This window comes from Lonchura striata, chromosome 33 (genome assembly GCF_050655825.1).
Source record: "Lonchura striata isolate lonStrDom1 chromosome 33, ASM5065582v1, whole genome shotgun sequence".
NCBI classification, from domain to species: Eukaryota; Metazoa; Chordata; class Aves; order Passeriformes; family Estrildidae; genus Lonchura; species Lonchura striata.
The window spans coordinates 7,073,084-7,088,809 of NC_140735.1; the positions used below are offsets into that span (position 1 = coordinate 7,073,084).

The following is a 15,726-nucleotide window of genomic DNA, read 5'->3' on the forward strand; positions in this document are numbered from 1 at the left end:
CACACCTGGATGGGTGAGGGACACACCTGGGTGGGGGGGGACACACCTGGACAGGTGAGGGATGGGATAGGGACACACCTGGATGGGGGACACACCTGGATGGGGAGTGACACACCTGGGTGGGTGAGAAATGGGACAGGGACACACCTGGGTGGGGCAGAGACACACCTGGGTGGGTGAGGGACACACCTGGATGGGGAGGGACACACCTGGGTGGGTGAGAAATGGGTGAGGGACACACCTGGGTGGGGGGGACACACCTGGACAGGTGAGGGACACACCTGGATGGGATAGGGACACACCTGGACAGGTGAGGGATGGGGTGGGGTATCTCAGCTGCCCCCAGGTGCCCCCCCAGGTGCCCCGGGCCTGACCAGGTGTGCCCCGCGCAGCCGCACAGGTGAGTGCCGCCCCGTGTGCCGCCAGGGCTGCGCCAACGGCACCTGCGTGGAGCCGGACAGGTGCCGCTGCCACTTCGGCTTCGTGGGCGCCGACTGCGCCGTGCCCTGCGCCTGCAACGGGCACAGCGACTGCGCCGGGCCAGGTGCGCGCCACACCTGCCTGCGCTGCTTCAACAACACCCAGGTGAGGCACCTGGGCACAGGTGAGACACCTGGGGGGTACCTGGGGGGGGTTACCTGGGCACAGGTGTGCTGGGGTGCGGTTACCTGGGCACAGGTGAAGGCACCTGGGGGGTTACCTGGGGGGGGTTACCTGGGCACAGGTGAGGCACCTGGGGGGTTCCCTGGGGGGGTTACCTGGGGGGGTTACCTGGGCACAGGTGAGGCACCTGGGGGGTTACCTGGGGGGGTTACCTGGGCACAGCGACTGCGCCGGGCCAGGTGCGCGCCACACCTGCCTGCGCTGCTTCAACAACACCCAGGTGAGGCACCTGGGCACAGGTGAGACACCTGGGCATGGGTTACCTGGGGGGGTTACCTGGGCACAGCGACTGCGCCGGGCCAGGTGCGCGCCACACCTGCCTGCGCTGCTTCAACAACACCCAGGTGAGGCACCTGGGCACAGGTGAGACACCTGGGGGGTTACCTGGGGGGGTACCTGGGGGGTTACCTGGGCACAGCGACTGCGCCGGGCCAGGTGCGCGCCACACCTGCCTGCGCTGCTTCAACAACACCCAGGTGAGGCACCTGGGCACAGGGGAGACACCTGGGGGGTTACCTGGGGGGGTACCTGGGGGGTTACCTGGGCACAGGTGAGGCACCTGGGGGGTTACCTGGGGGGTTACCTGGGGGGGTTACCTGGGCACAGCGACTGCGCCGGGCCAGGTGCGCGCCACACCTGCCTGCGCTGCTTCAACAACACCCAGGTGAGGCACCTGGGCACAGGTGAGACACCTGGGGGGTTACCTGGGGGTTACCTGGGCACAGGTGAGGGCACCTGGAGGGTTACCTGGGCACAGGTGAGACACCTGGGGGGTTACCTGGGGGGTTACCTGGGGGGTTACCTGGGCACAGGTGAGGGCACCTGGGGGGTTACCTGGGGGTTACCTGGGCTCAGGTGTGCTGGGGTGGGGGCACCTGGGTGCCAGGTGTGCTGGGGTGGGCGCCAGGTGAGCTCAGGTTTGGTTATCTCAGTGCCACGTGGAGTTACCTGGGCACTGGGTGTGCTGGGGTGGGGTTACCTGGGCGCCAGGTGGGGCACACCTGTGCACACCTGTGACACACCTGTGCACACCTGTGACACACCTGTGACACACCTGTGCACACCTGTGCACACCTGTGCACACCTGTGACACACCTGTGACACACCTGTGACACACCTGTGCACACCTGTGCACACCTGTACACACCTGTGACACACCTGTGCACACCTGTGACACACCTGTGACACACCTGTGCACACCTGTGACACACCTGTGCACACCTGCAGGGCCCGCAGTGCCAGCGCTGCCGCCCGCTGTTCGTGGGCTCGGCGCTCGCCGGCTCCTCGTGCCGGCCCTGTGACACACCTGTGCACACCTGTGACACACCTGTGCACACCTGCAGGGCCCGCAGTGCCAGCGCTGCCGCCCGCTGTTCGTGGGCTCGGCGCTCGCCGGCTCCTCGTGCCGGCCGTGCCGCTCCTTCTGCCGCCACCGCGCCGACGTCTGCCTGAGCCGCGCCGAGCTGGAGCGGCACCGCCGGCACCCCGACAGGTACCCGCTGGAGCCGCACCTGGTGAGCACCTGGGCACACCTGGGCACAGCTGGGAGGGAGCAGGAACACACCTGGGCACACCTGGGGATTCACCTTGGGAGTGGGGACACACCTGGGCACACCTGGGCACACCTGGGAGGGAGCAGGAACACACCTGGGCACACCTGGGGAGTGGGGACACACCTGGGAGGGAGCAGGAACACACCTGGGCACACCTGGGGACACCTGGGCACACCTGGGGAGTGGGGACACACCTGGGAGGGAGCAGGAACACACCTGGGCACAGCTGGAGCGGCACCGCCGGCACCCCGACAGGTACCCGCTGGAGCCGCACCTGGTGAGCACCTGGGCACAGCTGGGCACACCTGGGAGGGAGCAGGAACACACCTGGGCACACCTAGGCACACCTGGGGACACTTGGGCACACCTGGGAGGGAGCAGGAACGCACCTGGGGACACCTGGGCACACCTGGGACACACCTGGGGACACCTGGGACACACCTGGGAGGGAGCAGGAACACACCTGGGCACAGCTGGAGCGGCACCGCCGGCACCCCGACAGGTACCCGCTGGAGCCGCACCTGGTGAGCACCTGGGTGCACCTGGGGATTCACCTGGGGGGTGGGGACACACCTGGGAGGGAGCAGGAACACACCTGGGACACAGCAGGAACACACCTGGGCTCACCTGGGGAGTGGGGACACACCTGGGCACACCTGGGGAGTGGGGACACACCTGGGAGGGAGCAGGAACACACCTGGGCACACCTGGAACACACCTGGGCACACCTAGGCACACCTGGGGACACTTGGGCACACTTGGGAGGGAGCAGGAACACACCTGGGCACATCTGGGAGGGAGCAGGAACACACCTGGGCACACCTGGGCACACCTGGGGAGTGGGGACACACCTGGGAGGGAGCAGGAACACACCTGGGCACAGCTGGGGACACACCTGGGGACTGGGGACACACCTGGGAGGGAGAAGGAACACACCTTGGCACACCTGGGGATTCACCTTGGGAGTGGGGACACACCTGGGCACACCTGGGCACACTTGGGAGGGAGCAGGAACACACCTGGGCACACCTGGGGATTCACCTTGGGAGTGGGGACACACCTGGACACACCTGGGACACACCTGGGACACCTGGGCACACCTGGGAGGGAGCAGGAACACACCTGGGCACAGCTGGAGCGGCACCGCCGGCACCCCGACAGGTACCCGCTGGAGCCGCACCTGGTTAGCACCTGGGCACACCTGGGGACACTTGGGCACACTTGGAAGGGAGCAGGAACACACCTGGGCACACCTGGGAGGGAGCAGGAACACACCTGGGGACACCTGGGACACAGCAGGAACACACCTGGGCACACCTGGGGACACCTGGGACACACCTGGGGGGTGGGGACACACCTGGGAGGGAGAAGGAACACACCTGGGGACACACCTGGGGGGTGGTGACACACCTGGAGATTCACATGGGCACACCTGGGGGGTGGGGACACACCTGGGCGCTCACCTGAGCACTCACCTGGGCTCACCTGCGCAGATCCACACCTGGGTGTCGGAGGGCCCCAGCGAGGCGCAGGCCGTGTGCGTCAACTGCCAGAACAACAGCGTGGGGGACAGGTGTGACACCTGCCGGGCCGGCTTCTTCATGCTGGACGGGGTCTGCACCAGGTGAGACACCTGGGACAGGTGAGACACCCACCTGGGACAGGTGTGACACCTGCCGGGCCGGGTTCTTCATGTTGGACGGGGACTGCACCAGGTGAGACACCTGGGACAGGTGAGACACCCACCTGGGACAGGTGAGGGGCTGGGGGGACAGGTGTGACACCTGCCGGGCCGGCTTCTTCATGTTGGACGGGGTCTGCACCAGGTGAGACACCTGGGACAGGTGAGACACCCACCTGGGACAGGTGAGGGGCTGGGGGGACAGGTGTGACACCTGAGACACCTGGGACAGGTGAGGGGCTGGGGGGACAGGTGTGACACCTGCCAGGCCGGCTTCTTCATGCTGGACGGGGTCTGCACCAGGTGAGACACCTGAGACAGGTGAGGGGCTGGGGGGGACAGGTGTGACACCTGAGACACCTGGGACAGGTGAGGGGCTGGGGGGACAGGTGTGACACCTGAGACACCTGGGACAGGTGAGGGGCTGGGGGGGACAGGTGTGACACCTGCCGGGCCGGCTTCTTCATGCTGGACGGGGTCTGCACCAGGTGAGACACCTGGGACAGGTGAGACACCCACCTGGGACAGGTGTGACACCTGCCGGGCCGGGTTCTTCATGCTGGACGGGGTCTGCACCAGGTGAGACACCTGAGACACCTGGGACAGGTGAGGGGCTGGGGGGACAGGTGTGACACCTGCCGGGCCGGCTTCTTCATGCTGGACGGGGTCTGCACCAGGTGAGACACCTGGGACAGGTGAGGGGCTGGGGGGACAGGTGTGACACCTGCCGGGCCGGGTTCTTCATGCTGGACGGGGTCTGCACCAGGTGAGACACCTGGGACACCTGGGACAGGTGAGGGGCTGGGGGGACAGGTGTGACACCTGAGACACCTGGGACAGGTGAGGGGCTGGGGGGACAGGTGTGACACCTGAGACACCTGGGACAGGTGAGGGGCTGGGGGGACAGGTGTGACACCTGGGACACCTGGGACAGGTGAGGGGCTGGGGGGACAGGTGTGACACCTGCCGGGCCGGCTTCTTCATGTTGGACGGGGTCTGCACCAGGTGAGACACCTGGGACAGGTGAGACACCCACCTGGGACAGGTGAAAAACCCACCTGGGACAGGTGAGGGGCTGGGGGACAGGTGTGACACCTGCCGGGCCGGCTTCTTCATGCTGGACAGGGTCTGCACCAGGTGAGACACCTGGGACAGGTGAGAAACCCACCTGGGACAGGTGAGGGGCTGGGGGGACAGGTGTGACACCTGAGACACCTGTGGGGACACCTGGGACAGGTGAGACATTTACCTGGGACAGGTGAGACACCTGAGCACACCTGTGCCAGGTGAGCCTGGCACCTGTACTGGGTCAGTTACCTGCACCAGGTGAGTCGGGCACACCTGGGAAGGTGAAAAATCGAGAAAAATGAGGGGGAAATGGGGAAATTTGGGGAAATTTTTGGGAAATTTAGGAAAAAATTGGGGAAAATCAGGAAAAAGGGGAATTACCTGTGCCAGGTGAGTCGGGCACACCTGGGGGTGGGAAAAAGGAGAAAAAAACGGAGAAAAATGAGGGGGGAAAAGGGAAAATTGGGGAAAAAAGGAAAAATTGGGGGAAATAGGGGGAAAATGAAAAAAAATTGGGAAAAGATGGGGAAATTTGGGGAAATTTGGGCAAAAAGAGGAATTCCCTGTCTCAGGTGAGTCGGGCACACCTGGGCACACCTGGGGGTGAGAAAAAAGAGAAAAAACAGAGAAAAATGAGGGGGAAAAACGGAAAAATTGGGGGAAAATTTGGTAAAATGGGGGGGAAATTGAGAAAAATTTGGGAAAAATTGGGAAAAATTCGGGGAAACGGGAAAATGTGCGAAAAATTGGGAAAATGGCGGAGTTACCTGTGCCAGGTGAGTCGGGCACACCTGGGCACACCTGGGCACACCTGGGGATGAGAAAAAAGAGAAACAACTGAGAAAAATTAGGGGAAAAATTGGGGGAAAATTGTGGAAAAAAAATTGGAAAAATTGGGAAAAATTTGGGGGAATTTTGGGGGAATTTGGGCACAGGGGGTGCCCACCTGAGGGGGTTACCTGCCCGGCAGGTGCCAGTGCAACGGGCACGCCGACACCTGCAACGAGCTGGACGGCACCGGCTGCCCCTGCCAGAACAACACCGAGAGCGGCGCCTGCCCCGAGCGCAGAGACTGCTACCGGCACCAGGTGGGCACACCTGGGCACACCTGGGCACACCTGGGCACACCTGGGCACTCACCTGGGCACAGCTGGGGGCACCTGGGAACACCTGGGCACCTGGGCACTCACCTGGGCACTCACCTGGGGGTACCTGGGTATGAGACTGCTACCGGCACCAGGTGGGCACACCTGGGCACACCTGGGCACTCACCTGGGCACACCTGGGCACTCACCTGGGCACTCACCTGGGCACACCTGGGCACACCTGAGCACTCACCTGGGCACCTGGGCACTCACCTGGGCACTCACCTGGGCACACCTGGGCACTCACCTGGGCACCTGGGAACACCTGGGCACCTGGGCACTCACCTGGGCACTCACCTGGGGGTACCTGGGTATGAGACTGCTACCGGCACCAGGTGGGCACACCTGGGCACACCTGGGCACTCACCTGGGCACCTGGGGGTACCTGGGAACACCTGGGAACTCACCTGGGGGTACCTGGGTATGAGACTGCTACCGGCACCAGGTATGCACACCTGGGCACACCTGGGCACTCACCTGGGCACACCTGGGCTGTCACCTGGGCACCTGGGGACACCTGGGGGTACCTGGGAACACCTGGGCACTCACCTGGGCATAGCTGGGAACTCACCTGGGCACAGCTGGGGGTACCTGGGAACACCTGGGCACTCACCTGGCACTCACCTGGGGGCACCTGGGGACTCACCTGGGCACACCCAGGGACACCTGGGCACACCTGAGAAGGAAGAAACAGGCGAGAAATGGAGAAAATTTGGGGGGAAAATGGAGGAAATCTGGAGAAAATGGGAAAAAAAGGGGAAAAACACGTCCCCAAGTCCAGGGGAGGTTCCAGAACTTCTCCAGGGAGTTCTGGTGGGGACGTGGGGATGGAACCCACCACGTTCCTAGGGGTTCTGGCGCCACCAGAACCTCTTTTCTTCCAACCTCAATGACCTCAATGACCCCGACCACGCCACTTTTGGTGTCCCCAAACCCAAAATCCATTCCAGAAACTTCTTCAGGTGGTTCTGGTGGGGACGTGGGGATGGAACCCACCACGTTCCTCGGGGTTCTGGCGCCACCAGAACCTCTTTTCTTCCAACCTCAATGACCTCAATGACCTCAATGACCCCGACCATGCCACTTTGGGTGTCCCCGCAGTGCTCCAAGTGCCAGAACCTTCTCTAGGGCTTTTGGTGGGGACGTGGGGATGGAACCCACCACGTTCCTCGAGGTTCTGGCGCCACCAGAACCTTTTTTCTTCCAACCTCAATGACCTCCATGACCTCCACAACCCTGACCACGCCACTTTGGGTGTCCCCAAACCCAAAATCCATTCCAGAAACTTCTTCAGGTGGTTCTGGTGGGGACGTGGGGATGGAACCCACCACGTTCCTCGAGGTTCTGGTGCTCCGAGCTCCACACCAGTGACCTCCATGACCTCAATGACCCCGACCACGCCACTTTGGGTGTCCCCAAACCCAAAATCCATTCCAGAAACTTCTTCAGGTGGTTCTGGTGGGGACGTGGGGATGGAACCCACCACGTTCCTCGAGGTTCTGGCGCCACCAGGGTGGCTTGACCTCCACACCGATGACCTCCATGACCTCCACGAGTGTGACCACGCCACTTTCGGTGTCCCCGCAGTGCTCCAAGTGCCAGAACTTCTCTGGGGGGTTCTGGTGGGGACGTGGGGATGGAACCCACCACGTTCCTCGAGGTTCTGGCGCCACCAGGGTGCCTTGACCTCCACACCGATGACCTCCATGACCTCCACGAGTGTGACCGCGCCACTTTCGGTGTCCCCGCAGTGCTCCAAGTGCCGCGACTCCTTCCAGGGCCACCCGGTGGGCGGGCAGCAGTGCTACCGGCTGCTGGTGGTGGAGCAGGAGTACTGCCTGGACGCGGCGTCGCAGAGCCACTGCTTCCCGCCGCCGCAGCGCCGCCCGCTGCCGCCCGGCCGCTCCGTGCCCTTCGCCGTGCAGCCCAAGTTCACCAACGTGGACATCCGCCTCACGCTGGACGTCACCTTCGGCGTGGTGGACCTCTACGTGGCCACCTCCTACGACACCTTCGCCGTGGACGTGGAGCCGACCACCGGCTGGCACCGCGTCCGGGTGCAGGCGCCCGGCGGGGGCACCCAGGGGACCTTCGGGGGACAAGGGGGTGGTGGTGGCACCCAGGGGACCTTCGGGGGTGGTGGGGGTGGTGTTGACACCTTCAGGACCTTCGGAGGACAAGGGGGTGGTGGGGGTGGTGGTGGCACCTTCAGGGCTTCGGGCAGTAGTGGTGACACCTTCGGGACCTTTGGAGGACAAGGAGGTGGTGGTGGCACCCATGGGACCTTCGGGGGTGGTGGTGACACCTTTGGCACTGGTGGTGGCACCTTGAGGAGCTTCGGGGCTGGTGGCACTGGAGGTGACACCTTTGGGACTTCAGGAACCGGAGGTGGCACCTTTGGGACCTTCGGTGGCCCTGGTGGCACCGGAACCAGCGATGGTGGCACCTCAAGGACTTCTGGAACCGGAGGTGGCACCTTTGGGACCTTTGGTGGCCCTGGTGGAGGCACCTTTGGGACTTCTTGGACCGGTGGCCCCGGTGGCACCTTTGGGACCTCTTGGACCAGTGGCCCTGGTGTCTCTGGTGGTGATGGCACCTTTGGTGGTGGTGGTGGCACCTTTGGTGGCCCTGGTGGCACCTTTGGGACCTCTTGGACCAGTGGCCCTGGTGGCCCTGGTGGCCCTGGTGGTGGTGGCACCTTTGGGACTTCTTGGACTGGTGGCCCTGGTGGCCCTGGTGGTGATGGCACCTTTGGTGGTGGTGGTGGCACCTTTGGTGGCCCTGGTGGCACCTTTGGGACCTCTTGGACCAGTGGCCCTGGTGGCCCTGGTGATGGTGGCACCTTTGGTGGCCCTGGTGGCACCTTTGGGACCTTCGGTGGCCCTGGTGGCACCTTTGGCACTTCTTGGACCGGTGGCCCTGGTGGTGGCACCTTTGGGACCTTCGGTGGTGGTGGGGCTGGTCCCACTGGTCCCACTGGTTTTGCTGGTGACCCCCGAGGTTCTGGTGGCCCCGGGGGTGATTTTGGTGGCCAAACTGGTTTTGGTGGCCAAGCCGATGACCCCAGACATTTTGGTGGCCCCGGAGCCAGTTTTGGTGGCCAAGCCGATGACCCCAGCTCCTTTGGTGGCCCCCAGCCCCATTTCGGTGGCCAAACTGGTCATACTGGCCAAACTGGTCATACTGGCCAAGGTGATGACCCCAACTCCTTTGGTAGCCCCCAGCCCCATTTTGGTGGCCAAACTGGTCATACTGGCCAAGCTGGTTTTACTGGCCAAGGTGATGACCCCAGACCTTTTGGTAGCCCCCAGCCCCATTTCAGTGGCCAAACTGGTCATACTGGCCAAACTGGTTTCACTGGTCAAGGTGATGACCCCAGACCTTTTGGCAGCCCCCAGCCCCATTTCGGTGGCCAAACCGGTCAATCTGATGACCCCAGACCTTTTGGTAGCCCCCAGCCCCATTTCGGTGGCCCCCAGCCCCATTTCGGTGGCCCCCAGCCCCATTTCGGTGGCCAAACTGGTCAATCCTCTGACCCCAACTCCTTCGGCAGCCCCCAGCCCCATTTCGGTGGCCCCCAGCCCCATTTTGGTGACCCCCAGCCCCATTTCGGTGGCCAAACCGCTCAATCCTCTGACCCCGGCCCTTTCAGCCCCCAGCCCCATTTTGGTGGCCCCCAGCCCCATTTTGGTGGCCCCCAGCCCCATTTCAGTGACCAAACCGCTCAATCCTCTGACCCCGGCCCTTTCAGCCCCCAGCCCCATTTCAGCCCCCAGCCCCATTTTGGTGGCCCCCAGCCCCATTTCAGTGGCCAAACCGCTCAATCCTCTGACCCCGGCCCTTTCAGCCCCCAGCCCCATTTCGGCAGCCCCCAGCCCCATTTCGGCAGCCCCCAGCCCCATTTCGGTGGCCAAACCGCTCAATCTTCTGACCCCGGCCCTTTCAGCCCCCAGCCCCATTTCGGTGGCCCAACCGCTCAATCCTCTGACCCCAACTCCTTCGGCAGCCCCCAGCCCCATTTCGGCGGCCCCCAGCCCCATTTCGGCGACCCCCAGCCCCATTTCAGTGACCAAGCCGCTCAATCCTCTGACCCCGGCCCTTTCAGCCCCCAGCCCCATTTCGGTGGCCAAGCCGCTCAATCCTCTGACTCCGGCCCTTTCAGCCCCCAGCCCCATTTCGGTGGCCCCCAGCCCCATTTCAGTGACCCCCAGCCCCATTTCGGTGACCAAACCGCTCAATCCTCTGACCCCGGCCCTTTCAGCCCCCAGCCCCATTTCAGCCCCCAGCCCCATTCCACCCCGTCCATCCCCCCGCCCACCCCGTCCATCCCCGCGCTGCAGGAGGAGCGCGCCCGCGGCCCGGTGACCTTCGTGCGGGTGGCGCGGCCGGTGGCGGCGCTGGTGGTGCGCGGGGTGCGGGACCGCGTGGTGCTCACGTACCCGCACGCCGCGCACCCGCTCAAATCCACGCGCTTCTACGTGCTGGTGCTGGGCGGCGCGGAGCCGGCGCAGGGGCTGCTCTTCTTCCGCCAGGACCAGGCGCACATCGACCTCTTCGTCTTCTTCTCGGTCTTCTTCTCGTGCTTCTTCCTCTTCCTGGCGCTCTGCGTGCTGCTCTGGAAGGCCAAGCAGGGGCTGGACGCTCGCCACGAGCGCCGCCGGCAGCGCCACGAGATGTCCAAGATGGCAGCGCGGCCCTTCGCGCGGGTCACCGTGTGCTTCCAGCACGGCGACCGCGGTGGCCCCGGGGGCTACCGGAGCCGCCGCGTGGGCTACCGGGGCGGGCCCGTGGGCTACCGGCTCGGCGAGGCCGCCGCGGGCTCGGAGCGCGCGGGGAGGGGAGGGAAGGGCGCGGGCAAGGAGGAGAGGGCGGTGGGCTACCGGGGGTTGGGGGTGGGCTACCGGGGTTTGGGGACGGGCAAGGAGGATTTGGGGGTGGGCAAGGAGGATTTGGGGGTGGGCTACCGGGATTTGGGGGTGGGCAAGGAGGATTTGGGGCTTGGAGAGAGGGATTTGGGGGTTGGAGAGAGGGATTTGGGGGTGGGCTACCGGGATTTGGGGGTGGGCAAGGAGGATTTGGGGGTTGGAGAGAGGGATTTGGGGATGGGCTACCGGGATTTGGGGCTGGGCAAGGAGAATTTGGGGTTGGGCAAGGAGGATTTGGGGCTTGGAGAGAGGGATTTGGGGGTGGGCTACCAGGATTTGGGGACAGGCAAGCAGGATTTGGGGGTTGGAGAGAGGGATTTGGGGGTGGGCTACCGGGATTCGGGAGTGGGCTACCAGGATTTGGGGATGGCAGAGAGAAATTTGGGGTTGGGGCAGCAGGATTTGGGGCTGGGCCAGCAAAATTCGGTCAAATTCGGCAGCCAAAGTTGCCCCGTGGAGGCTCAGGACCACCAAAAGTCCCCCGCGGACCCCCAAAATTCCCACCCGGGCCACCAAAATCCTCCCTCAGGTGGCCCAAATTCCCAACCCCCGCCTTGGAACGCCCCAAATCCTCTCCGGGACCCCCAAAATCTCCGTTTTGGCCACCAAAATCCACCTTTGAACCCCCAAAATCCACCTCCGGACCCCCAAAATCCGTCTTTGAAACCCCAAACTTCACCTTTGGACCCCCAAAATCCCCGTTTTGGCCACCGAACTTCACCTTCAGACCCCCAAAATCCCGGTTTTGACCACCAAAATCCACCTTTGAACCCCCAAACTTCCCCTCCGGACCCCCAAAATCCCCGGTTTGGCCACCAAAATCCACCTTTAGACCCCCAAAATCTATATTTGAACCCCCAAACTTCACCTTTGGACCCCCAAAATCCCCGTTTTGAGTCCCCAAATCCACCTTTAGACCCCCCAACTCCCCGTTTTGATCCCCAAAATCTATATCTGAATCCCCAAACTCCACCTTTAGACCCCCAAACTCCCCGTTTTCACCCCCAAAATCTATATTTGAACCCCCAAACTTCACCTTTAGACCCCCCAACTCCCCGGTTTGACCCCCAAACTTCACCTTTAGACCCCCAAACTGCCCGGTTTGACCCCCAAAATCTATATCTGAACCCCCAAACTCCCCGTTTAGACCCCCAAACTTCACCTTTAGACCCCCAAACTCCCCGTTTTGACCCCCAAACTCCCCGTTTAGACCCCCAAAATCTATATCTGAACCCCCAAACTCCCCCTTTAGACCCCCCAAACCCCCGCCCCGCCGCCCCCCGCCCCTCCCGGCGGGGCCAGCGCGGGGCCCCCCGAGCGCCGCGGCTCCCCGTGGCTGTGTGCCCGGTTCTCCCCGCGGGGGCGGCGCCGCGGCTCTCCCCGGCTGTCTCCCCGGTTGTCCCCCCGGTTCTCCCCGCGGGGCCGGCTGCCGGGGCGGCGCCGCGGCTCTCCCCGGCTGTCTCCCCGGTTGTCTCCCCGGTTCTCCCCGCGGGGCCGGCTGCCGGGGCGGCGCCGCGGCTGTCCCCGGCTGACTCCCCGGTTGTGTGCCCGGTTCTCCCCGCGGGGCCGGCTGCCGGGGCGGCACCGCGGCTCTCCCCGGCTGTCTCCCCGGTTGTCCCCCCGGTTCTCCCCGCGGGGCCGGCTGCCGGGGCGGCACCGCGGCTGTCCCCGGCTGTCTCCCCGGTTGTCTCCCCGGCTCTCCCCGCGGGGCCGGCTGCCGGGGCGGCGCCGGTGACGCTGGAGCCCACCGAGGACGGCGTGGCCGCGGTGGCCACGCTGCTGCTGCAGCTGCCGCGCGGCGCCGCGCTGGGCTCGGCGCTGGTGGCGCTCAGGGGGCGGGGCCCGGACGGGGGCGGGGCCAGGAAAGGGGCGGGGCCTGGGAGAGGGGCGGGGCCTGGGAGAGGGGCGGGGCTGGAGCTCACCGCCATCGGCACCTGACACGTGACCCGGTTTTGGCGGGAAAATCCCGAATTTCGGGCTCGGCGCTGGTGGCGCTCAGGGGGCGGGGCCAGGACGGGGGCGGGGCCAGGAAAGGGGCGGGGCCTGGGAGAGGGGCGGGGCCTGGGAGAGGGGCGGGGCTGGAGCTCACCGCCATCGGCACCTGAGCAATAACCCAATTTTGGGGGATTTTTGGGTTTTTTTGGGGGTTTTTAAAGGGTTTTATTTCGATTTTTGGAGGGATTTTTAAAGGGTATTTTTTGAGGTTTTTTTCTGTGTTTTTGGGATTTTTTTTTCGGGATTTTTTTGAGATTTTATTTCGATTTTTGAGATTTTATTTCGATTTTTCGGGGGTTTTTAAAGGGTATTTTTTGAGGTTTTTATTCTGTGTTTTTGGGATTTTTTTTCGGGATTTTTTTGAGATTTTATTTCGATTTTTGGGGGGGTTTTTAAAGGGTATTTTTTGAGGTTTTTTTCTGTGTTTTCGGGGAATTTTTTCTGTATTTTTCGGGATTTTTTTGAGATTTTATTTCGATTTTTGGGGTTTTATTTCGATTTTTCGGGGATTTTTAAAGGGTATTTTTTGAGGTTTTTTTCTGTGTTTTTGAGATTTTTTTTTCGGGATTTTTTTGAGATTTTATTTCGATTTTTGGGGTTTTATTTCGATTTTTTTAGATTTTTTTTGGGAGATTTTTTTGGGATTTTTTTGAGATTTTATTTCGATTTTTGGAGGGATTTTTAAAGGTATTTTTTTGAGAATTTTTTTTCTGTATTTTGGGATTTTTTTTCCTGTGTTTTGGGGATTTTTTTCGTATTTTTGGGGGATTTTTTTTAGAGATTTTATTTCGATTTTTGAGGTATTATAAAAGGGGTTTTTTTGAGATTTTTATTCTGTGTTTTGGGGATTTTTTTTTTCTGTATTTTTCGGGATTTTTTTGAGATTTTATTTCAATTTTTTTAGATTTATTTGGGATTTTTTGGAGATTTTTTGGAAATTTTCGGGAGTTTTTTTCAGGTTTTTTTGAGATTTTTTTCCTGTATTTTGGGATTTTTTTCGTATTTTTGGGGGATTTTTTTAGAGATTTTATTTCGATTTTTGGAGGGATTTTTAAAGGGTATTTTTTTGAGATTTTTATTCTGTGTTTTTGGGATTTTTTTTCGTATTTTTGGGGGATTTTTTTAGAGATTTTATTTCGAATTTTTTAGATTTTTTGGGGAACTTTTTTGGGATTGTTAGGAAATTTTTGGGGATTTTTTTTCCTAGGTTTTCTCGGATTTTTTTGAGTTTTATTTCCTGTGTTTTTGGGATTTTTTTCGTATTTTGGGGGGATTTTTTTGAGATTTTATTTCGATTTTCTTTTAGATTTATTTGGGATTTTTTAGGGTTTTTTTTCTGGAATTTTCGGGGATATTTTCCTAGGTATTTGGAATTTTTGGAGTTTTTTTTCCTGTATTTTCCCGATTTTTTTCGTATTTTTCGGGAATGTTTTGAGATTTTATTTCGATTTTTTTTTTTCATTTAATTGGGATTTTTTGGGATTTTTTTTCTGGGGTTTTTGTTTTTCCTCCGTGGATTTTTTTTCTGACATTTTTGGGCTTTTTTTTCGATTTTGTTTTTTGTTTTTTTTTTTTCCTGGATTTTAACAATTTTTTATTTTATCGGGCTTTTTTAGGATTTTTTTCTGGCATTTTTGGGGATTTTTTTTTTTTTTTTAATTTTGGGGAATTTTGGGGGAAATTTGGGGAGAAATTTGGGAGAAATTTCAGGGAGATTTTGGCGCCAAAACCCCATAGCAATCAATTAATTAATGAATCATTAATTAAATATTTATTAATTTCTGGGGGGTCCTGCCCCTCCCCCCCAATAAACGCTGTTGCCCCGCCCCCCCCGCGTGGCTTCTTTAATTAGCGCCGTTAATTAGGGAAGAGGGGTTAATTAGGGGATGGGTTAATGACGTCACAGGCGGCTCGATGACGTCACAAATTTGGGGGAGTTTTGGGGGAATTTCGGGAATTTTGCGGCAATTTCGGGGATTTTGAGGGAATTTGGGGGAAATTTCTGGAGATTTTGGGGGAATTTGGGGAATTTTTCGGGATTTTTTGCAGCATTTTTAGGGATTTTCGGAGGAATTTTGGGGATTTTTTTCGTGGTGTTTTTGGGGATTTTTGGGGGGAATTTTCGGGATATTTTTGGGGAATTTTCCAGGATTTTTTGTGGGGAGGGGGGATTTTTTTGGGGGGGAAATTTTTCGGGGTTTTTTTTGGCATTTAAGGGATTTTTTTGCGAAATTTCGAGGATTTTTTCGCGGAATTTTTCGGGGGGTTTTTTAAGGCGTTTTCGGGATTCTTTGAGAAATTTCGAATAATTTTTTGTGGAATTTTTTCGGGGTTTTTTTTGCGCGTTTTGGGGGTTTTTTTGGCGAAATTTCGAGGAGTTTTTTCGCGGAATTTTTTCGGGGTTTTTTGCTGAATGTTTTCGGCATTTTTTTTGCGCATTTTCGGGATTTTCCGCGGAATTTTTTGGGGTTTTTTTTTGCGCATTTTCGGGATTCTTTGAGAAACTTCACGGATTTTTCGCGGAATTTTTTCGGGGTTTTTTTTGGGCATTTTCGGGATTTTTTGCGAAATTTCGCGGAATTTTTTCGGCGTTTCTTTGCGGATTTTTTTCGGGATTTTTTTTGCGAACTTCTTTCGGGATTTTTTTGTGCATTTTCGGGATTTTTCGCGGATTTTTTTCGGGGGTTTTTTTGGGC

General features: G+C 59.4%; 1 protein-coding gene across 1 annotated transcript in view; it reads left to right on the top strand.

The window, feature by feature from the left end:
* MEGF8 (multiple EGF like domains 8) overlaps positions 1–14,857 on the top strand; it is a 128,481-nt gene extending 113,624 nt beyond the window's left edge. Inside the window, exons 44-49 of the mRNA XM_085564531.1 lie at positions 393–585; positions 2,007–2,177; positions 3,710–3,840; positions 5,936–6,053; positions 7,862–12,289; positions 12,338–14,857. Coding sequence (XP_085420657.1) covers positions 393–585; positions 2,007–2,177; positions 3,710–3,840; positions 5,936–6,053; positions 7,862–12,289; positions 12,338–12,973 — 5,677 coding nt within the window. The 3' untranslated portion in view covers positions 12,974–14,857. The remainder of the gene's footprint in view (positions 1–392; positions 586–2,006; positions 2,178–3,709; positions 3,841–5,935; positions 6,054–7,861; positions 12,290–12,337) is intronic.
* Positions 14,858–15,726: the final 869 nt, after the last annotated feature.